Source organism: Homalodisca vitripennis, chromosome 1, assembly GCF_021130785.1.
Source record: "Homalodisca vitripennis isolate AUS2020 chromosome 1, UT_GWSS_2.1, whole genome shotgun sequence".
NCBI classification, from domain to species: Eukaryota; Metazoa; Arthropoda; class Insecta; order Hemiptera; family Cicadellidae; genus Homalodisca; species Homalodisca vitripennis.
In genome coordinates, this window is record NC_060207.1 from 172,113,214 (window position 1) to 172,138,401 (window position 25,188).

Below are 25,188 nucleotides of genomic sequence, written 5' to 3' on the forward strand. Positions count from 1 at the left end.
GAATTGCCCGAGAAGGTGAATATATTTTCTCAAGAAATTCTTTCGTTCAGGGTATTTTCACGCATTTCTCGTTTGAGAAGTAAATGTCTTGAAACTTTGGAAGTAGAAAGTCGACAATCGCGGAGATTTATATCGTCTTAGAATGTAAATTATTTTTACGCTATTCTATCATGATGTCTACCGGATAAAGTATTCGTCACCAATGTGTTCAGCGTATTTGCATATAACCAATATTTTATTATGTACGAGTTAGTAGTAAAAGTACACCACAACACTAGTCGTGTAAAAGGCTGTACGGTAATACAATAATATCAAGTTCATCACATGTGTTATAATGTCATATTGTAAATTTGTATGTGATTGTACTGTTTTCTTTCAAATTTTGCTATTTTATTGTTGCTATCGTGGTTACCCATGTAAGACCAATATAGAAATGTTCAGTTGAATTCCATGGATGTGGCATGCACCAACTTCAAACTCGCTAGCATTTGCATAATTTCAGGTCTATAGATCAGTTTTTTTCATCATGTCATTTTTTTATAATTAGCAATATCTATTTAAAATAGTTTTGTATTATTTAGGATACTTTAATTTAACCCAGCAACGGACATTGTAGGCAGACGTTTAAGGTAATTTCGTTAATTTTATTATACACGTATAAAAATCATTTTATTGTTAAAACCTAACTACAGAATTTGTTGCCAATTTTAACTTTGAAATTTGTATTATTGTGCTTGTTAACATTAAGCGGAATTTAAACGTTTAACTGTACTTTTTTGAATTATTAATTAATAAAAAGAATTTTTTCTTTGCTCTTGTCCTGCATTATTATTAATAATTGATCGATCAGTTCAGAATATTGGTGTGGGGTAGAGAGAGACACTGGTCCAGCGAAGGAGGAAATGTCAGGCGAGTGAGGCACGTGAACACGCGGGGACTAGTGTGCAGTCGCAGCCGGGAGGCGTGCTGTGCGGAGGCGCGGATTGCACAAGGCCTGTTATGATTCACGTCATCGTATAGCGCGGCGCGGCGCGGCGGGCTACGGCGGGCTGATAGCGCCAGCCATGAATGAACGTACTCCAGGTCCAGGTGATATAACTGCTCCTCTCGGAAGGAACAAGGTAGCGAGTTAGGCCGAGGGTAGAGAGGCGTGGGGAGGGGTGACATGACTCCTCCTGCCGCCCAATGGGAGCGCCGCGTTCGCCGAAGGCCGGTCGCGATTGGTCGCGGTGGAAAGCCCGGGTTAGTCACCGTTTCTGGCGTGAGGTGGGGTGTCTGGCCGTTTCATATGTTAGGCCGTTCCGCGGCAGTTGTCAAGTCAGTCGGTGGTTGTGAGTGACAGTGATAGGATGACGATAGCGACGGAAGTGTCTACGCCAGTGGAACCTACCATGGACCGCGACCAGAGAACAGTCAGAGTGGCGGTGTACACGGACAGACACCATCTCCCCCACAGATCCCCTCAATGCTGCATCCACTGCAGGAGAAGGCAACACAGTTTATATCAAAGTAAGTTTTTTTAGGATGTTTCTCTACTAAACTTTTTTTGTTTAAAAGAAGCGATAACAAATGGTAACTTTTATGTGGTTTTAACTTCAGCTCGTAAAAATCAAATGTGCGTTTGGCGTATTGTTTACTAACTTTAAAGTCCTACCGTTAAATGTCTTTAATAGATGATGACGGAAGTTTGATTCGATCCCGCAGTAAAGGTTAGAATAAATTATATTTCTACTTTTCTATACAATGGTTTTGAGCCATCATGTATATTTATTTCTATATAGCCTACGTGTTGAGAATTAATGTGGAACTTGAATCGTACTAAAGTTCGTACATTTTTGTTATAACGTTGGACGTGTTTTGAAGAGTTTAATACAAATCTGATAATAATTTAACCTCTCATGTTGACTAGAAATTATCAATATAACTTTTGTTTGTTACATACAATTACAGCAGATGCCTAAACATAAGCGATAACGTTTACAAGCATTTGTCACTATCTCCGACTATCCATAAACACTGACACACTCTTATCAGTTTAAAAGTTACTGGCCCATCAATTAAAAATACCTTTATCACCACCAAAATCTAAACCCAGTAGTCCCTATAAGATAACGATGCCCTTAATACTCGACTCAAACTGGTTTGTTTACTTAAAAATTTCGTATCATTTACAATTGTGAATATGACAACATTATTATCTTATCTTTTGCCATTTTAAGTACCAATTATAACGACATATATCCGAGATCCCATTTAACGGGCTGATAGCCTAATAACTAGGGAAGCATTTTTAACCCTCTTCCCACAATCTATACACGACGACCAAATAGACAAAATTAAACATACATCCAGATGCAGTACAATTAGATCTTGTAAGTTTATTTATCCAAAAGTAATATCTAGGCCTGCCTAGGTAATTTTGCCTATTTGCGCTCGAACTACCAGAATTAAATACCAAATTAACTATCAATTCAGAAATTTGAATATGACCGTGTTGTTTTGAACTTCAAAGCAGGCTATAAATTAAATCAACATAACAATAAAATAACTTAACAATAAATTAAAATCAATAAAAACTCTCCTCGACAGATAAGCAAGCATTGTTGTAAATATCGTTTGTTGGAAGCACATTGCAAAATATTGTATACAGTAAAGTTGTGAAATTAATTCACGTAACTGGTTACAATCTGATCCGCACGAGACGGCAAACTTACTCCTCTAGAAAATCAGTTCTGAGAACAGCTGATCGTGTTATCGTTAGTCACCAGCTGATCGATCCTGGGTCGTCCACCTGTTGAACGTCTGACTCAACGTACTTTCTGTTTACAAACAGAACCTCTAACTCCAACCCTTACAAAGTTCCAATCCTCTCGAGTGAAATGTTGTGTCGGATCCGTTCAGCTTTGTACTTTCGTGATAGGTGAGTCAACCTGTTGTTCCCTTATTGCATATTTACCTGTGGATAGATCAATATGGTATAGCCTAAACAGGATAAGAGTATACGCTAGCCAACGTCATTTGAAAGAACCACGTCATTTACCATAAATAAAAATAGCTTTTAACTTTTTATTGCCAGAAGTGCATAGAGTTTTCCGATACGGGAGATTTTATCTGTAAGCGATTTCACGGATTTTATATTTCAGCCGTAGGCTACACCTATGTGTAATCAACACTGTTATAGTTGATGTTTAAAATAAGGCATTGGAAATATACACCAGAGCAAGAATACAACTCATACTATAGAAGCACATTTAATTTTACACGGACATAAAATATTGCATACAAATAGCATTATATAGGTTATGCTTTTCGGTTTTGTAATAAATATCCCCATTACTAGATTATTAACAAAATCCAAATCTTTCGACAGTGCCTTCATGATGAATCCTACTTCAAGTTCGGAATAGGCCTAGGCCTATGTTACAAAGTCACATACTTCCATCTAATTTATCAGTCATCTCTTCGCCTATCCCATGCGACTGATAGGAAATTAGGAAACTCGTGTTTCCTTTAAATGTAATATTTTAATTGAGTAATGTTACCTTATCAAAATCTTTATAACTTACATTGTGTCGCTCAGAATGATAGATATCTCTATATGATAGGTTCTTCTGACGATGAGGTGTTTTTTGTAAAAACGATCAAAAAAACTTGCCAAGTTTAGGCCTACATTCGAATTTTTTAATTTCTTGGCTCGATGTTAAAATTTTAAAATGTATCGTGTGCAGTAATATATTTATGCAGTAATGACAAAGCAGGTTACTTGGACCGGGATGCAATAATTGGACAATCCTAACCTCATTTGTGTAGTCCGTCTCTTGAAACTAAGAATAAAGGATACATTTTTGTTTTACAGAGTAATTAGTAATTACTGAAAAATTTGACTTCTTGTACGAGTCAGATCTGAATGAATTATATATTTTTCTGGGTGATATATTGCGATAGTTTACAGAAAGACAGAAGACAAGTTTTAGACTTACTCTTCCAAAAATAATACCAAAATACGTTTTTAGTTTTTTAGTTATATCGAGTTATCGCACAGACATATATATATAGGTAGCTAACGATATGATTTTAAAAAGCCTTGTTCCATCATAACCAATAATATTTTAAGACTTGTTGACTTTTACAGTTGGTGCCTTTTGAGTTTTGGTTTCGATTGTATTATGCCGCAAAGGGTGGCAATGTTTGTAAATTACAATGTCAGGGATGACAAGCGCCTGTCGGACAGGTAGCGGAGTTGGGGCAGCGCGGCGGCGGTCTTTACAAGGGGTGTTACTCTGTCACTCAGGTCTACCCTCTACCTCACTCGCTATTGTTTACAGTTAGTTACTGCCTGACTGCAGGACACAAGTGTCTGTCGGATTTCACGGATGTTTCTAGCCCATCTGTTTCTTACTCAAGGGAGCAAAATAAATATAGGTAGTCTGTTCCATACTGCTCGGACATTAATATTTCTAAAAATTGTTTAGAATCTTACCATTTTTCTAAAAGTGTTTTTCGCGATGTAAAAATTTCATTTTTAGGAATAATTCCCTGTGTAATAGAGATATAAGCCTACTATATTTTACATCAAAATTTTTGACTGTAATTATTTAATTACAGTCATAGTACGGAACCTATTACACACACACACGTGAAAAACTAAAATAATTATACTATAACAAAAGAACGCGGTATTACTCCCATTTGTTGAAGGCACAAGCGGAGCTTGAAAAAGAAAAATGCCCGCGCAAAAATCTCCAAATTTATATATAGGTAACTGAAATTTGGTTCTTAGCTTAACACAGACTGATCGTGTAACCCAGACTTGTTATCGTTGTTGATCACTTTATCTATAATGATAAGATAGAACTGATAAAAATACTGATAACAATAATACACGGAGTGAGAGGTATACGTGTGTATGCTGACAATCGGAGTTCCTTCTAGCACCAATATAAATAAATGCCGTAGAAATGCTCTAAGAATTCCAATACAATCGTACAATACAAATACAATAATATATTGACTTTAAATACAATTTTATACCTATGTTATTCTTAGATCACAAATCACAAGGGTTAATCACAGTAAAAACGCTGAAAAATGAAATCTCTCTTCTAGAAAATTATTTAGACTATGTTAATAATAGACACACATAGTATTATTGGATAAGAAGTACAGCATAGTATTTGCCATGCAACAATTAATTCAATGTTGGCTATATCGCTGCGTGGCAGTGATTAAACTCAATTCTGCCTTCTCAGCTAAACTACAATCTTAATTATGGGCATCACATTGTTCTACGTTTAGCATTTATATCATCTCTTGCAGAGAGAATACCAGAGCTGAAGATGTTTGGTTCACAATTAGCAGAGTTTGTTTAGTTCTGTCCGGTTGTTTTCGACCTTTACGGAGTGGCCATGGGATATCACTATTCTAATGAGGTCCTTTAGAATACCGGCTTATCAAATCAGAGCTAAAATTAGACCTTTCTCAAATTCCAATATCACAGGAAAACAGCGAAGATTAAGTGATACCGAAGGGACAATACCATTAGAAGAGTCTGAGACCAACGTTACCTCTGTCACGTACTGCGAGCCTGACAGACTCACGGGCGTTGACCAGCGACCAGCGAGAGGTGTAGTAGGCGGTAGCTCTGATACCTAACTGATAACGTACCTTGCAGATCATTAGGCGGGAACTGTGATAGTGCCAGATTGTTTACCCTTCAAGGTACTTACGTGCCGTTCGGCATTCGGCTAGCCAGTTCAGGACCTTGCTCCAATCGTGTCAATGCAGGGTTTAGCTATGGTTAAATGGTGACTTTCGCTGTCAGTTCTTTGATTAAAGGCTTGCTCGTCATCCAGTTTAGATGCTATCATACTCCCCTGATATTTTCCTTCTTTGGAACATTTTGAATTTCCACTATGAAGCAATCTATTTATGGACATCAGGATTTTGAAAAGATTTTGGCGGGGTTTGATTTCCAACATTAATGAAAAATTTTACTTATTTGTGAGTAATTCTCAAAATTCTGACATGCTATCCCATCATATCATGCAAAAGCCGTCAATATATAACGTAACAACAATATTTTTGTGGCACGATAAACTGGTGTTTCTTTTCCTTGCAGCACAAAAACAATAACTAAAACTTTGTTCCGTACATGTTTTACTTTTTTTTTATTAATTCACTAGTTCGATAAACATTTGATAATGCTTATACAGGAACTAAAACTATAAATTAGGACAAATGTTGTAATCTAATGTGTGATCGATATACCGAAAGTTTTATCTCGTAGAGGTGAACCAATGGAAGCATCATGGTCACCGACAATGTTCCGGTGAATAACTGTTGAAGATGACCCTCACGTTAGGCGTTTAGAGTGGGGGAGGGAATTTCAATAAGAAGTTGAACAAGAACGGGTTATCCCCATGGGTCTATTGTTTCATGTCGTTCCGTCCCCAGTGATTGCCCACTGGCGGTAATGGACGCCCCCCGCTCCCGCTCCTTGCCGCCTCAGCGGCCGGTTGCTTTACTTTTATTTCTGTCCCATTTCTAAAACCTGTAGTTTAGCGCGACATTATATAATTTAAAACAAAGAAATAATCATCATAAAAAGATCGGACAAAAGGGTCGGGTCGTTAACTGGCTGATCGAATGGCACGGTAGAATAGGTACGATGACAAGGCGGCGCGGCGGCAGCGGTGGTTAGAGGCAGGAGCGAGCGCGATGGCGGAGACGTGGACACGTCTTTGCTCCTTCTCTCGCCTTTTGATTCATTTCTGGACTTGCAAAGTTGTATCCTTCAACTAAGGTTGGTTTATCTTCATCCTTCAGGAAATTCGGGGACCCTGATTCGACGTGAACTTGTTAATGATTTAATTGATGTCACTATGAGCTAAAGGGAGGAAGGTTTTTCTATAGTACAGATTTAATTTTCTCTCCTGATCGCAAAGGTGAGTCTGTTGTAGTAGATAGACTTAGCAAAGTTTTCTAAAAATTAAAAGGATTTCCCTTCTGGCCCAGAGTGTACAATCTGTCTCTTATGGATTATCAATTATTTTGTGAGGGTTGATTTGCTGTTAAAGGTACAACTAATTTACAGAAGCCTAAGTCTGTTTGGGGGTAACGGTAGGTTAGTGACCTCAGAAAGTGATCAACTTGCCGGTACTAAACTACCGTATCGCCGCCCTCACCCTCTTGGCTAATTGGAATTTACCTACACAAGCTAATTGGAATTAGACAACATTGCAGACCGAAGTCCATCCAAGTGCACACCTTTCTGCTTCAATGTCCAGCCGATCTCTTCACACTTGATTTGTGCTTTGTACTCTGTCCTTGTCTGGGATGGTATCAAGATTAATTTTCCTTTCTTAAGTGGTAGAAGCATGAATGCTGTGAATATTCTATATAGAGAGGAGTTGATTTTTAACTTCGTTATTTGTCAGGGAAGGGCCACTTTGATTTTTTAATTGCGTAAAAAGGCGCTATAGGGCTAACCTTGCAATTAGTTATTGTAAACCCGCAGCAAATCAGGCATTAACAGGAACTAAGTTCTGAGTGAAATTTTGTTTGATCGAGTTGATCGGCTTTAAATAGCAAATAACGAATAAACGAATAGTTTCCCGTTACACCGTCGAACAGAGAGGAAAAGCAGGACAGGGGCATGTAGGCAAGTAGGAAGCGCTCGACAACAAAGTAAAGCGGCCGTAGAAGCAGTAGCCTACGAGGTAGCGCACACCGCTAAGACAAAAACACAAACGCCCGGAATGTAGGAGGAATGATGAACTAGTAGACATTAGAACGTAATTAGTCCCCATCATTGCGGTAGGTCGCCTCATGCAGTTTCATTTATTGCGGGAAAAACGCCGAGAAATTGACCGTTAAAAACAAGTGGTACGGACTTATGTTTTTTCAATGTTACTTTACGATTACATGACTGTTTGAAGTGCCCGCGGTGTTCGCCATTGCGCTATTCCTCCAATTTACATTCCTTCTCTCTGCTCTCGAATAGGTCACGAAATTGTGGGGTTTTTACCGGCCGCAAGTGTGTTTATCGGCATTCCGTTGTTTGCTTTATTGAATCGACGGGCTCAAGTACCGCACCGGCTAGGTAACGGACGTTTATGTCAAGCGGCAAGCGGGCACACACCCCCCTCCCCACCGCCACACCAGTGGTTGACGTTCCCTCATTCATCCTCATCGCGAAACTACGACACTTCTTCCCGGCTTTCGTTTTCCCCAGACGTTCTTTCAGCATGGGAAGAAACGTGTGTTGTGTAGTTACAGCCAAATAAAACGATAAAAATAGTAAAATTTACGATCAATTAAATATAGAAACATTTAGTTTTTACTTATTAGCAACTGACGTAAAATAAATGTAAATCTGGAATTATACTTCATTTTAATGATTTCATGAAATCGCCTACTAGCATGAACTTGTTTGAATCATATTGAAACCGAATTCTTCCGTAACAAGTCATTCCCAGTAGAGTGATTATAAGTTTGATTTATAAAAAAATCCTATAATCCAATACGAGTTAATTCTTGTTAATAAACATCATAATCCAACGTTAGAATTTGGCTCGTACAACTTTTGAAAAAGAGCTTTTAGGCTTTAAAAATTATTGACGTGTTCAAAACCCAATTTTATAATAAAAATTAACTAGATTTTTTTAAATGTTAATACTAGTTGTAGGAATAAATGTGACAAAAATGAGGCAAAAACGAATGAGTAAACAAACGGACTGGTGTGTAAATCACATACAATAGAAATTTAAAGAAAAAACTTATTCTAGTAGGCCTACAACTGTACTCGACCAGCGTAATCCTTTATCCATGGATAACACTATTTTCCGAGCATACATTATACTTATCCTGTACACCCAAGTTTGAATAATAAATCTCAAAATCCAGCGGTCATGTAATCAAGAAGATAATGAGTATAAACCTATGTTAAATTTTGAGAATATGGATAATATTTGCTATTAGTTATTGCAAATGGGATTTCCCTGATCTAAATAGATGATGGGTGGTTTCGGATTATACGTATGCAAGAATATTAAATATATACATTTATTACAATAAATAAATTGTATAGTATCTAATTGACCAGTTTGGTTGCTCTATAATACATATATGTCATGTTGCGCTATGTGTGTTGCAGGGCTAGGAGAAGTCCTGACAATAAGCGCCTGCCTGCTATCGCTAGTGCGGTGGCCCACAGCTATGGCTGCACCCCCTCACTCGCATAAGCGACGCAGTGTAGATGACCTTCCACCCAAATGGGTCAACCCCTGCGGCTTCATTCCGTCCAGTGACGAAGCTGGACAGTCGTCTTCAGATGTACCCGATCTTCCTACTACAAGACAGTTCCTCGACATCCTCCTCACCCAGGCCAAGATCGCCCGTGGTTCCGTCGAGAGTTTCAAGAAGAATTACGTAAGTTGGAATTCTATATTTCTGTAAATATGATTTCAGCTTTAACAAAAAATATGATGTAATATTTATCATCCTATTTTTGCCTCAAGCACCTATTCTCCTGATATAATTTTGATTACCTCGAGACGAAAAAAAAATATTTTCTTTTGTTATACTGATGTTTAAGTTCACTGATTTATATGGGTAAGAAACGCGGAAATCGAATCGGACCAAGTACAGATCTTTGCGATAGTCCAGCAGTGTTGTAACATGCGTCAGCCACGTTTGGCGAGCAACCGTCACCTCCTGCGATTGTCCGATTAGAACAATATCCCGGCACTTCCGTCCTAAAACATTTCCGTAGTCTGAACTGTGTCCGGTGGATCGCTTGCATAATACGCTTCATCTGTCCCAAACCATAAAACGCGAGGTGGGACAGCGTGTCGTGCATGCCAAGTGGACTGAGGGTCCGTGTTTACTTCCTGCCATGATTGACGTGAGCTCCTCACGACAATAGTTTGCCTGTTGAGGTTCCAGATACATCTCGGTGTCGGTCGTTGTGACGGAAGGGTTTAAGACAATATCGCTCTGAGATAGATCTAGAACATTGTGATTACGCAGTATTATTTCCTGGCGGAGGGTTGTGTCTCGAGTCCGGACCACCCAGCGGTGTACGTGGTGAGAAGTGCTGATCAGCGTCCAGCACCGGCAGGTGGCGACACTCCGTCTGGTGCAGATCCCACAGCCGCGAGCGCTTTCCGCGAACGCTCCATCACGTCATCACATGCCGTCGTCTATTTCCATAGGCCTACGATCTAATTACTCGCCAGAAACTGCAGAATGGACTAAATAGTTCCATCGTGTATCATTCCATTCTTCCCAGTTCGTTCGTATTTGATGTCCTGACGAAATCTCCTGACTATGATCTCGCACTGCGACCCGTGCCCACCTGCTAGACCGTGGGAATGCCCTCCGGCCGACAAAGAGTTGACACTGTTATCAGACGCGTCTGTCTGTCTGTCCGTCTTTGTGTCTGTCTTGTCACCTTCCATAGACTAAGAGTTTAGGCACACAGACGCGCCCTTCCGGCTGGACCGGATACCGAGTATACAACCACGCCGCCGCACCGCCGCTAACTCTTCACTGCAGTTGCAGTGCCGCCGAAGGGCATTCTCACAAAATCAGTCGGTTAAAAACAATTCCTGATAGTTTTATCTTTATTTCAGTTATTAAATAACTAATATTGTGTACAAATATCTGGTAACACCCTTGTTTGTTTTTCTTGGTTAAATAAGCAACTGCGATAAGCACATGATTGTATTTTTTAACGACATATAATATGTCTGCAGGAGTGTAATAGTTCCAAAACACACAATCGACAAATCGAAAGACTTATAGCACTATCTAAAACTCAGAAAATCGGTGAGCCCTTTTCAAATTGATACTGACCTAAATTAAACATGTGTGCTTCTTTCCTAAAACACAATAAATTTTATATCAGTCTGAATTTGTATAAATATTAGTTAATTTATATTTATTTATATGCACAGTTACATCTGGAGAGTCATTTAACGGTCTGGCTATACGTTTCTCATTCCGTTGAAAAACAAACGGGCTAAGAGAATAACAATGGGCGTGATTCTAGAATGGCGAGAGCACGCATTCCTTCCCGGAACAGAACGTAACTAGAGTCGGAACACTCGGGCAGTGGCGTGATCCCGGGCATCAATGGGACTGGAATTTGTTACTGGACCTGGGCTGCTGCGGCTATATTAGCCGGCGTGGTGACGTCACTGTCAGATAACAGCGATACCAATCATTCATCACTTGCCCTCGTTATCACTCATTAAAGATTGACCTTTCACACCAGAGTCTTTGGGATATTATTAGCATGCACAATTATAAGATTGTGAAATCAAATTTCCTGATTTTGGGTTTATTTCAAAATTTACTACGAACGGTTTTATTTTATTTGTGGTTAATTGTATTCAGCATTGTTACTTTTAGGATTACCACCCTGTTCACAGTTTCGGTAGGCCTAGCCGGCCAGTATCCAATTATGCTCAGCGCCGGAACAAAATACGACTTCTCAATAGCCGCGGTCACACGCAATGGAAGTCCCGTCAAATTTCCGCCCTGTCAAAGCGACGGACGCCCCCCGCCCGGACTCGCCTATGACATAGCATGTCATGTACACTGGACCATTGAGATGTCCAAATAATGAGGAGGGCTTGGCGGGCAACAGATTCAATTATCAACTAATCGTTTTCAAATTAGAGTCCGTCCATCACGCGAGCCGGCTAATAGCCCACTTTCCACACACAGATGAGAAAACATACTATCTGTCCCGAACGTGTCGCCTGGGCCGGGAGTCCGCGAACCCGAGTAGTGTGTGTACGAGCGCGGGGTCAGGTGGTCGCCATCTATGGGCACGGTCACGCGAGCCGTCGAGGCGATGTTTTCCGAATAGGTAATGTTTCGGGTCGGCTCAACTCGACACACGCGACGGCCCGGCGGTGACAAGTACACGCTATATTATTACAATGGACTGCGGCCGATGGACTGGGGTCCGTGGCACCGTAGGCCGTTCGGCCCCCGCGCTAACAGAATGTTTCACTTTGGATTCAATTACCCTTCAAGTGGACCCCGAAGGAAACCGCTCCCCGTTTGACATTTTGAGCAGTTCGAGCCCGGGAGTGGGGAAGGGTAATTGCTGGGCTTTGCATACCATCGTTTTTACAGCGCCGACTTCTGAATGGGAACGACCGATGGAAGTTTAGTTGACTCGCCATCGCCGCCGCTGTATTATTGCTTAACGCATCTTCTAAAGCTCCAATAGTTGAGCAAGTAACTATTACATACGGTTATTTGCATTACTTTGAATATTTAATATTTGAACATTTGAATGTATGAAAATATTAATAAACAATACTAAAATTGTCCTATCGAAAACACACTCTCTCGACTTAGGTATATAAATCGGTAACAGCAGTAGGTCCAGAGCCGCATTTACAAATTCGGCGCCCCTTAGGCCTACAGACCAAAGAGCGCCCCCCCCCCCCCCCAGAGGACTCTGATTACACTGACGTAGAAATCCAGTAAATTTCTTAATTACGTAATTTTGATGAAAGATAATTACAATAGTATATATATATAGGAGTGTTTTGAATAAATAAAAGCAATAAACCAATGAATGAGTCAACGTCGCACCCCGGACCTAGTTGACCTTGGCCACCCGCCCCGCCGAGCGCCAACACCACCCGCCGCCGCAACTTTTTTCTTTTGTGTACTTTAAAATTTATGCGCCCCCTAAAATTTTGCGCCCTAGGCCTGGGCCTAGTGGGCCTATAGGGAAATGCGGCACTGAGTAGGTCTAACATTAAAATACCCATGGGTACGAGATATTTATAGTAATGTGGCAAAATCGAGATATTAAATTAATGTACTCTTTCCCAGATTTTAAACAAGATAATTCTGGTTTTATTACAGAAAAAGTTAATCGGTAATGTTAGAAACTAATTTGTCAGCCCTTGTTAATGCTCTCAGAACGAAAACAATCGTGAAATGTCTTTTTATCGAGAGCATATTGGTATTAGTCCGAAAAGCCTCCAATAAGTAAAAGATGGATTGATGGGCAGTACATCATATCCATATCCGAGACAGCAAACAAAACGTTGAATCATGATTTTTGAAAAATCCCTGAGAATGGCCAATACTAGCTTTTCAAATGTGCGCAGAAGACTACTGTGGCTCTCGTTGACAAGTGGCTGTGCTGTTGATGTCGGATGTGCTGAGACCAGAGGGACGATCAGCACACGTGCGTTTGTTTATCGAGCCCAGCTGTCGGGTGGGTGCAGGCAGCACTTTGCCCACCCAGCACTAACCTGACACTATGAAATCACCGCTGAAACAATCATGGGAACACTCCACTCCACAGTTACATTCCGCTCCTACATTCGTATTACAGCTCCGACATTGACACTGGCTCAGTCCTATCGGCTGATAAGCCGCCGCGCGCCGGTTCGGTTCCCACATGAAATAAAGCACTGCACCAGGAGTCGGAGTGCGATACCACGAAAACGAGCCTCGACTGTAAATGATCCGATCCTATTGTGTAGATCGATTGTCTGTAAATGTAGACATGCGGCGGTGGATACTGAGATCTCAAATTGTCCGCTTTGGTTTCTCTACTGGTTCAATAACCTTTTTAGGTCTGGTCATACCCCAAAGTTGCGACCATTGCTTTAATAAGTTAATTTTTTTTAAATACCATAAGTATATAAATGTCATTTTATAAAACCCAGAAAATATCTTATTTTTATTAAATTGGCTCAGGATAATTTTTAAGCCAGCCAAGTTTCCTGTATTTTAGAGACGAATGAAATTCCTTTTAAGTTTTTATACTGTCAGTTATGGGTTATTAGTAATGGGAACTGTTTCTCTTCAGGTGAAAGAGATTTTCGATGTGGACTTCGACTTGCACCACAAGAGCTGGAAGACCTACCGGTACGAGTGGCTTTACCCTAGCTCCGCTGTCCCTAAGGAGTTGGGCGTCAGCATTCATCCTGACAAACTTCGAGATGTGCAGGTAAATATCTTATTTGGTCGTGTCTTTCATTTTGATTTTTGTTAAATGAACACACTTAAAATAACATTTAGATCAAAAGTGCACTAGAGTTTTAAAAGAAAACATGCTTTTTTAACCAAGTATTTCTTATGAATTAAAATTCTTTTTCTAGTCTACTAATTGGTTTTCAATTTTCTAACAATGGAACCGGAAGTTTTGCCCGTTTATACTTTTGTACAGTACAGTCGCACTCATTTCCGAGAACTGAGATGAACAATAAGTGAAGTCAAGTGTTAATTCATTTGGTGTCAGGGAGCGGCAAGAATTATAGCTTGGCCATTGCAGGGCTTCCCTCTTATTCATCGGGATCATGACACCCCTACACGAGTTTTTGTTATCAAATTCCTATTTCAGGGGATACTGTCTTATTTGGCAGCGTAATGTTTAAATACGAGTAATGTGATTATTTCATGCGAAGACGATCGTCGTAGCAAAATATAAAATTTTATTGTTAAAAGAGTGACGGGATTTTATTACGTTGACATAATTAATGAAACACATTCGCACCGAATGCAAAGTGAAACGCGCCTCAGTGAAGGCAAGCTCAAGCTACCGGTGACTAAGACCGCACAGTCAGCCTTAAATAAAGATATGCTCTCACTAATCATGCACCTGTTCCCTTGCTGTTTACAACCAATCATATATCGATAAATGCCGATCAGATCTCTTCATCGCTGACCGAGTCACCCTTTCTTTGATCAGCTGGATTCAAATCGTCTTTCGTCATCCAATGGTGTTCAACTCTTATGTCAGGTTAAAACGTTTTGATTTTATTGCAAACTATATTTAAGGCTTAACTATCAAATATCTTTTTGTTCCAGCTGGACTCCTTCTTGAAGGACGCTTACCGCTACATGCAGATAATGTCGGTGGCTATGGAACAAGTCGCCTTCGACCACTCCCACCCCGAGCACGGCTCAATCTTCGCCGAGCAGTTCAAGAAGATGGAATACAGTCTTAGAGCTGTAAGTTGATGAGTCATGTATTCTTGTTGATTATGTATCTATATACTAATAAACCAAGTAGATTTAACTGCGGGAGTTTTGGAGTTAACAGTTCATGCTTAATGTAATCGTGTGGGTTTTGCAACATCAGAGGCTAAACAGGCATAGATGAACACTACTTCCAAATATTTACCATCTTGAACGGGTTCATATTGCAAGGTGCTGTCGTAACAACTGTGTAACTTTGAAAAGCGTGTGAAAATCAGAAGCTTACGAGAAATCTTTTATCCATACATGAGCACTTTATGCACAATTAATTTATGGTAATAAGAGTGCATTTATGCGTTCTTACATTGGCGGTCCACCAAGAACGTTGCCAGGAAAACATTTTGGAGGGGTCTAGACAACTGTTATTTTCCAGCAGTGGACAGAGAATAAGACCCCATTTTGTTCCTTAACGTGTTCTTGAATCGTTTCTTTGTTGAGAACGATCTTTCAGTAGTGGCATACATGTCAATAATACTGAATTAATTAAATAATAATAATCGTTTACTAAAAAAGTAATTGAAAAAATTGAACATTTGAGGGGAGGTACGGACCCCTTGGATTCCCTCGCTGGCTACGTTCTTGAGGTCCACTGGTAATCATAACGCAAGACAATAAACACAAAGTGTAGAAGTGGTGGAGTACAGCTGGGTACGCCTGGCAGCTTTACGGATGTTGGTATATCCGCCTTCCTGAATCAACTTGATTGTTATTCATGCAACTAATTACAATGGCTCCGCGTGTGAGCCGCGCCGCGCCGTCTGCTTCGTGACGTGATGTTCTAAGGAGCTCGCCTGCCCGAACTTTTCACTATAGGAGAAACTCGATTTGTGTAGTCTAATGATGCATTTCTGTTGTGTGACATCTTAGGTCTGCTCTGATTGACGTAAATTTTCGTGATTCCAGGTCCTGTGCGAGATTCAGATGACGATGATCGAGCGTCGTGTGGAGCCCCACGACGACGTCACCAGAGACGTGATGGAGGACGACATCCGCGACATGGAGCCCGACTCCAGGAGAGATCTACGCGACTGGTTCATCTTCCGGGACTGTATGATCGTGCTGGAGTACATTATTGACGTGGTCCAGTACTTCTGCGACAACCCGAACCGCATCCCTCCGTCCTGAAGCTCGTCCCTTCTTGGAGGCCGAGCGGGCAGCTGGCGCGCCTTGTACGCCCTCAGAATGGCCGCCAAGGGTCGTGTCTACCCGCGCCCCGTGGGCCGGTCCCCCGACTCCTGATAGCTCGCCGCCTACAAGAAGGAATCTTCCCGTGTCTATGGACTGACTGTACATAGCCAGACTGGAGGCAAACTGCTGAGTACAAGTTAAAACTTTTTGTGTTGTGTTAGTTTGTATGATTTGTATTTATTGTTATGTTCCATGTATATATTTGTTGTTATTTCACTTCTCATTTTAATTCAATTTCGAGCTGCTTGATGGCTCCAATACCAATTTGATACATAACAGAAAACATTTTATTCAAGGACCTTGTCATACGGTTACATTTTTCAAATAACATTTTCTCTGGATTGGCTGCTCATTTGTTACGTTTTATGTAGCATTTTATTTTTATACTTACAGTTTTATACCGGTTTTAAAATTTTGAATTCTACACAAAAATGTTTTAATTTTACTGACTTATTTTTTAGCATGTAATTGAGCAAAAATAGTTCTAGAATTGATTTAATTTGTAAATTACATCATTGTTCTGTACTTAATATATGTTTTTGTTAATAACAGAAAGGCTATCATAACAGTAAAACTTCTTGCACTGAAAAGCAAAAGCGGGGCAAAAGCGGGGGGTTTTTAAAAATATTTAAAAACTGAACTTGACTTATTTGAAAAACTAACCTGGATTATTTAAATTTTATTATGTTCTTAAAGTCAATAATTAGGCTTCCGTCATTAATTATAGATTGTTATTTCATGTTATAATGTATTAAATTTATTGACTGTTTTCATTGTACGGATGCAAGAGTTGAACTTAAAATTAAAAAAAAAGTATTTATTCTTATAGATGTTAATTGTAATAGGCTGTGTACAATGATTAACTATTAGGTCACTTTATAAAAAAAATTATCATTGCATCCATCTTCTGTTCTTCTAATGTTAGACTTATTATGTATATAACATAAAAGGCATTCCTAACGGGTGCCTAACTGTAAATTAATTCTGAAAATAAAACCATATTTAAATGTTGCAGAATCTGTTGACGAGGCGATGTACAATTAGTTGCTAATGTTATCACTGATGCCATGTCATCAATAATTGTAAGGGCTTAACTGTGTTAAATCTGTATTACAATTATTCAAGACTTAAGTATGTTCCTTATGTATGTACTTCTCTGTTATATGTGTTAGTTTCGTTACATACGTGTTATGTGGCGGATTACCAAAGCAGACTTTGTGTACATAACGTTAGTTTAGTTACGTTTGTATTAGGGCGTTTAATTTATTCGTTTACGGTTTATTAATTTATTTTTTATACATTTTTAGTCCAGAACTGCATATAAATTGTATTATATTAGAATTAATATGATTGCAATACACATTGTTTTTGTATTATACATATTTATTGTCATCCTTTTATGTTCTGACTGTGATATATTTGTAGGATTATTTATTGATGCATAATATAATTTATAGTTCTAAACTGTGGCCTGAATTATTTCCCTTTCCTTCTAGTTTAGTTCCTTCTGGGTTTTATAAAATAGAGGTTTTTATATCAAAGGAAAATTTGATGGGATTGTTGTTTTTTTAATGGTGGTGTTAATACATTTAGATATCATTGGCGAGACCCAGTAAAGTAATTTTTTAATCACATAATCACATATTGAACAATTATAAAAACTGAACTGAACAATATTGTATAACTTTTCTTACCAAAAGGCCTCACATAATAAAGTTATAAAATATTGACCATTGTGATTTTTCAATATAGTTATTGAAAATAAGAAAAACCAATTTAAGCTCCATCTTCAATGTTGAAGTGGTGTTGTTGAGAACATGTTTTGTGGTGGGTCACTCTACAGTGATGAGATAGAGATTCAGTCTCAGCTGGTGAACAAGTGGGAATATAAGGAAAAATTGTGATAGGAAAAGTAGAATTGGAGTTAATCAGCAACTGAAATTATTAATAATATTACTCACACCATTGACTGTCTGTCCTGGCAGACAATAAGGGGCACTCCCTGTGCCATTTCAGCTTCCAACAACACCTGGGATTGCCAAAGGTCTGGTCAGCCACATTAAAGAGCTCTCTACTCAATATAGTTGTGTCTCTCGAAACACACCACAAAATCAAAACGATTCTTCCACTAGCATAATGTAATGTGCAACAACACCTGGGATTGCCAAAGGTCTAGTCAGCCACATTAAAGAGCTCTCTACTCAATATAGTTGTGTCTCTCGAAACACACCACAAAATCAAAACGATTCTTCCACTAGCATAATGTAATGTGCAACAACACCTGGGATTGCCAAAGGTCTAGTCAGCCACATTAAAGAGCTCTCTACTCAATATAGTTGTGTCTCTCGAAACACACCACAAAATCAAAACGATTCTTCCACTAGCATAATGTAATGTGCAACAACACCTGGGATTGCCAAAGGTCTAGTCAGCCACATTAAAGAGCTCTCTACTCAATATAGTTGTGTCTCTCGAAACACACCACAAAATCAAAACGATTCTTCCACTAGCATAATGTAATGTGCAACAACACCTGGGATTGCCAAAGGTCTAGTCAGCCACATTAAAGAGCTCTCTACTCAATATAGTTGTGTCTCTCGAAACACACCACAAAATCAAAACGATTCTTCCACTAGCATAATGTAATGTGCAACAACACCTGGGATTGCCAAAGGTCTAGTCAGCCACATTAAAGAGCTCTCCTCTGCCAAAGGTCTAGTCAGCCACATTAAAGAGCTCTCTACTCAATATAGTTGTGTCTCTCGAAACACACCACAAAATCAAAACGATTCTTCCACTAGCATAATACTATGTTATCAACCAAGACCAAACTTCTAGGGCTCAACACTCAGGTTATCATTCCCAGTGTTTTACTAAGAGGCTCGTTGAATTTCCTAAGTATTATGGTAGGAGTGGAAATAAGGATAGAGAATGGGTAACTACAACATTACTTATCACTTGTAAAGAAACTTACATTTTTAATACCTTCTCTTTGTTTTCCAGACAAGTGAAATCGAACGAGGATCTCATTAGGATTTAAATATTGTTAAGTTTCTAATATAAATACAAATATTTCTTTCACCTATATCCTTATTATTGGCAATTCGCTGTAACATTGGATTTATAACGACTACCTCAAAGTATACCAAAATGACTCAAGAATCATTAATTTGTCGCCATTAAAATGCATACAAAAGAACTAGATTATAGCTCATTGATGCGTTTATGCATTTTTGTCTTCACTAACAAAGTCCATTACTATTCCAGTAAGACTATGAATACAAGATATAAAGATTAGCAGATATTTGATTAAATATTAAAAGTGTTTGTACTCAAGATCAATATTACTGAATACTGTTAGTATATATTATTTTACAAAAAATTATTTTTGTTCCTTATAATGTCGAATTTAAAGTGAGGCAAAGCGCAGTGGGTTAAAATATTAACAAATCTACTATTAGGGTTAAAACATTATTTTTTATGAGTGAAGAAATGCATTCAAAATGTATGTACAAAGTATGATTGTTTCTTGAGTAGGAAATCTTTATAACTTTTTATTCCGATTATTTCTTGAGATCTCTGTTTGCCATATTGCACTCACTTGACTTATATGAATACAAATAATAAATAAAGCCCCATTAGAAAGACATACTTGTTTGAAAACTGAAAGAACCTTCATAAAACATATTCTAGTATTTATTTACTTATCCAGATAAACTCTTTGTCAATATCAGAAGTTAAATAACAATAAGGATATACAACCATCTCCAAAATGTAAACTTGACAAGTATTAATTTTTATTTCACTCTTAATGATACTCGTAGTGGAAGAGGTACAGTATCCCCAAACGTAGTGCCTCAATTTCGAACTAATATATACTGTTTTATCTGTATATTTATTGTCAACACCCCTGTGAACTGAAAGATACTTGATTTAGGACACCTAAACCAACCTTAGGTAAAGACCAACCTTTTAGAAATTGCTAAATCAATTACTCGATTAACACTTTTAAAATAATTTTGAATTTTTAGGCTAGTTTTTACTTGGCCTATATTAGTAAATTACTTTAAAAGCGTAACTGGTGTTCATATTATTCTTATGATTTTATTAAACACTTTTGCAGGCTACATTATTAATTAGAACGAATCAAACCAGGCAAAACTTGTCTACAAATTGGCTACAAAATGCACAAATAAAAGTGATTTTAACAGTGTTGACGTTATTATAATATACTCTTATTATTCTTTACTTCTTAATAATGTATTATAAAAAAGCGATAAACTGTTACGATTGCAACTATTCACGTTGAACCTAAGTGTTTTATGAGTAACCATTAAGAATTCATATTTATGGGCCTTTATTTATTATTTTTCAAAACTGTTATAATGGATTAGTCTAGCATGATAGTTTATGGAAATTGAACTTTTGTAATGCTAGTAAAATATTTAATACAGGACTGCAAAATAAATACTAGCAACTAATATAGCCTACCAATAATATTAATCCAAATACAAATGTAGTCTCTTCAGTGCTTTGAACCAAACATTTGTATGAAATTCTAAATTCTAATTGGTATATAAGAGATCGCATAACAATATGTAAAAAAGCAATCAGCTTTATTTTGGTTTGTAAACTACGTAAGTAAAGTAAAGTTTACTTACAGTTGTTGGGGCAGTTTTTAATAAAAATCACGTTTTTACATTAATTAAACGACTTATTAAAATCATAAGTTTTCATAGAAAATAAAAAAATACAATTAATAAAATCATTTTGCACTTATTACCCCATAACCCCAAGTAAAATATTGTAAAAATCATTATGATCAGTTTAACATAAATTTAACACTTTGGTAAACACGAGGATTATTAATTCGCAAAACGGTGGTGTTGGGAGAGGGATGGGCAGTACTTAACATGAATAACTTCACAACGAAATCATATTTGCATTTTTGCACAGTCATTACGTTTTATTCTATATTTCATGTTACAGTGAGAAATTAAAAAGAATATATAAGTTCTCATCGATTAAAACGCTATAGGCCTACCAATAAATTGTACCGTAATATTGGCTTTAAAAATAACGTATGTTATAAAGAATGCCAACTGTAGAGACTTTAGCAATTTGTCCGTATCTATGAAGGATCTAAGCAGGATTTGTCCGTATCCGTCAATTTGCTCGTAGGAAATCGAAGTTTTTGGATTGCTTTCATTTTAATATGGTAGATTTTTGAGCCTTTAAATTAAAAAATTAATAAATATATGATAAAAAAGATTGTTATTTTTGTTGCTTTCAAATCAATTTCATTACGTTTAATTGAAATTCCTCCTCGAACAGAGTTTATATTGTAAAATAAAGAAAGATGAGTTATTGTTGCTAAGCAATTACGATTTGGAAGAGAATATATAATACAGCAGTTGATAGCAAATCTCATATAGAATGTTGAAAAGTAGGCTCACCTCACACCGTAATAAAACTACTGCAGTTCTTGAGTGGTCTCAACTATAATTACAGTAGGTAAACCCGTCAATTGTACCAGAAGTTACGGAGTTAACACAGTTTGATAAGCGTGGGAGGTCACTCGGGGGATTCCCGGGCTATTGTAGTCCGACGTTAGCTGCCGACTTCTTGCCTCCGAGAGTCCCTCAAGTCTTACTGATCCTGGTCCTGGGGACTTCCCACATCCTGGATCAGCAGACAGCACGGTGCCTTAGTCCACTTTCTAGATGTTCTAGGCACATTTGCGGGGTATTGCACTCTCCCTTCACGAAATTATGCAAGCCCTTCAAATATAACTATTCTAGCTTAGGACTTGCTACATCCTGGATCAGCAGACAAGCGGTGCCTTAGTCCACTTTCTAGATGTTCTAGGCACATTTGCGGGGTATTGCACTCTCTCCCCATTCACAAAATTATGCAAGCCCTTCAAACCTAACTATTCTAGCTCAGGACTTGATACACCCTGGATTAGCAGACAGTGCGGTGCCTTAGTCCACTTTCTGGATGTTCTAGGCACATTTGCGGGGTATTGCACTCTCCCTTCACGAAATTATGCAAGCCCTTCAAATATAACTATTCTAGCTTAGGACTTGATACATCCTGGATCAGCAGACAGTGCGGTGCCGAAGTCCACGTTCTGGAGGTTCTAGGCACATTTGCGGCGTATTGCACTCTCCCTTCACGAAATTATGCAAGCCCTTCAAATATAACTATTCTAGCTTAGGACTTGATACATCCTGGATCAGCAGACAGTGCGGTGCCGAAGTACACGTTCTAGATGTTCTAGGCACATTTGCTGAGTATTGCACTCTCCCTTACTCGACATTATTGGTCAAGGACTCCAGGAGCTAGAAACACTTAACTTTCTGTCTGCTTGTCTGTTCGGACAATATCTCCAGAACAAACTGGCCTATATATTACACATTTTGCACAAAGCTTGATTTATATATTGAATTTGATGATAACATTTGGCTGAGCGTTAGCGAACGTTTTAATTGGTGTTATGAGTAGCAATTATGGCAACGGGAAAATCGTAGAATAAATGAATTTGTAAACATACATGCATGAGTCTTCAATTGTACGTAGACAAGAATGGGTTTTATATTGGTGCATGTCCATCCAAAACACATTTTCTATTTGGAATCTAAAAAAATCTTTTCCGTATAATTTTCTGCCTGTCTATCTGTCCGCAGAGTAAAATGGGTTAGACTTGAAATTTTACGTGTAACCTAAGCAAAGTCTCTGGTTACACGTGATATGGAATACTAATAGCTTGTTATTAGAAGGTTAAAATAGAAACCACTTAAAATTCGACATTTTTAGACCAAATACCCTTCCTATGATATTTACGGCACGAAAGAAACTATGAAGCAAAGGTTTAGTTTGATAGGAAATGGGATTTTGAGACAACTGCTTGGAAATACAGAAATGAGGCTAATCATAACAATATTTGGGAAAACCTCAGTTTTAACAACTACAAAAGAGATTTTATTAAACAAATTTTATTGCAAATTTAGATTACGAGAGTAACCACAACAATAGGAACTTTGTGCCTCACAAATCGCAAATACAATTAATTTCAAATGCTTTATTGCCTTTGATCGTGTGTTACAAGGAAATAGGCGTTGTCAAATCATTATAATATTAGTCAATGTTACTTAAAAGTGAGCTAACACTATCAAACATAACAGGGAAAGTGACACACAAGATACAGTGATTACGGTCCTGGAAATATTGGTACAGCGGCCTTGAAATCCTTTCCATTCAAGTAACAGCGCCACATCTAGAGCTACATTTGCCAACTTCCTGGCCTGTAGGAGGGAATGATTAAGGGTCGCCGGAACAGAAATTCCTGATCCCTCTAAATAGTTGTGGATAAGGCGACAGCCCAAGCGAGACCGAATGACCACGAGACCCTGGTGGGGTTCCTGTCGCAAGGTTGGCTGCAGTGCTATCTGACAGTGCCGTCTATGCTAATACAGCGGCAGCGCGGCAGGTCGTTATGGACCTCACACGATACGGCGCGAGCGTGTCGCGGCGCGAACATCGAGTCCAGAGGTTCCTGCTCCGGCCGGCTCTGGACAATGGTGCCCTTCAGCTCTGGTAAACAGAGAGATAACAGTTGTGTACGTCTGAGGTCAACAGTTTAGTCGGCTACAGCTGTCTGGACCGCATCTTAAGTCGTCAACGCGTCGATGCTGTCCAATTATGGCATCAGTAATTTGTCAGGAGGTATGATTGGTTAGGACCTCGCTGGTGAAAATTCATACGGTAACGACTAATACATACGTGTTTAATATCCTCTCCGAATGTTTAGATTGAAACAGCGCATTCTAAGAATCATTTACTAAATGTAATAGAAAATTTGTCGTCGCTTTTGGGAAGTATATGTAGGGGTGTTGGGGGTTTGACAGTATATGATTTCTGCTTAGAAATTTGAACTCGGCTTTAAACGAATCCAAATTTCTTCTTCTAACTTTCACGCTTCCATACTTAACTCTAGAACTGGTGGTCATTTATCTCCTGTATAGGCCATTTTTCAGCTTCACGAAAGTTTATTTTTTTGCGAACAATCAAGTGGCAATATGTGTGATGTTACATATTTACAAGGTATGAGTATGATTAACATGTTTCGTCGAGGTTTCGTGGAAAATTTGAAGTCTACAGTATAGTTCAGTCTGCAGTTGGTCTATCTAACGGATGGCAAATTTTATTTTATTTTACAAACACATGAACTATGGCCATACACATAGAACCATAATAAATTTACAAATTTAACACAAAAACGCGCTTGACATCGGTCCACTTTGGGGTACTTATGTTTGGTTGTTTCCTCCTCGATCTAGTAGTGTTTAAATCGCAATGATAATTTGGGAGTATTTTCCAAAACGTTATTGTACAAGAGAATTTAGATTAACATTACAGGGGTTAATCACAAACATACTCAGCCCTGAAAACGCTCTGTGTTAAATACAGTTTAATTCATCATGATTGGGTTTTTCTTGGAATTTATGAAGTGGAGGGATGCTGATGAAATAATACTGATCCCTGACTCCCACACGCGATTCCACCTACTGGTTCATACGTCACCTCAAGAAATCAATTTTATTGGCCTCAACATTGTTCTAAAACAGAAATTGCCTTAGTGACTGGTCGATCCGATCATTTGAAACCTGGGGGATATTCCTGGTGCACTCCATATCCCCAGATCATTAATGCCCATCTAAGAACGTTTCCCTTTTAACAAGACGTGCCGTATTCACATTGACAAAATTCCTGAATCTGAAGTTCAAAAGCTGTAGCATCGGAAAGTACATGGTCTTATAGACAGGTCCCAGCAACCATCCCTACACAGCCCGCAACAAATCCTGTATTCACATTGACAAAATTCCTGAATCTGAAGTTCAAAAGCTGTAGCATCGGAAAGTACATGGTCTTATAGACAGGTCCCAGCAACCATCCCTACACAGCCCGCAA

At 38.6% G+C, this 25,188-nt stretch overlaps 1 protein-coding gene across 3 annotated transcripts in view; it reads left to right on the forward strand.

Annotated features, from left to right (window-relative positions):
* Positions 1-17,679, forward strand: part of LOC124352732 — a 220,688-nt gene extending 203,009 nt beyond the window's left edge. For 2 of the 3 annotated variants that reach the window (XM_046802371.1, XM_046802372.1), the window contains 4 exons: positions 9,155-9,429; positions 13,856-13,996; positions 14,857-15,000; positions 15,931-17,679. In XM_046802371.1, coding sequence (XP_046658327.1) covers positions 9,217-9,429; positions 13,856-13,996; positions 14,857-15,000; positions 15,931-16,152 — 720 coding nt within the window. In that variant the 5' untranslated portion in view covers positions 9,155-9,216 and the 3' untranslated portion in view covers positions 16,153-17,679. Of the gene's footprint in view, positions 1-1,261; positions 1,510-9,154; positions 9,430-13,855; positions 13,997-14,856; positions 15,001-15,930 lie in introns of those variants that run through there. The other variant, XM_046802370.1, reaches the window with a different exon arrangement.
* Positions 17,680-25,188: the final 7,509 nt, after the last annotated feature.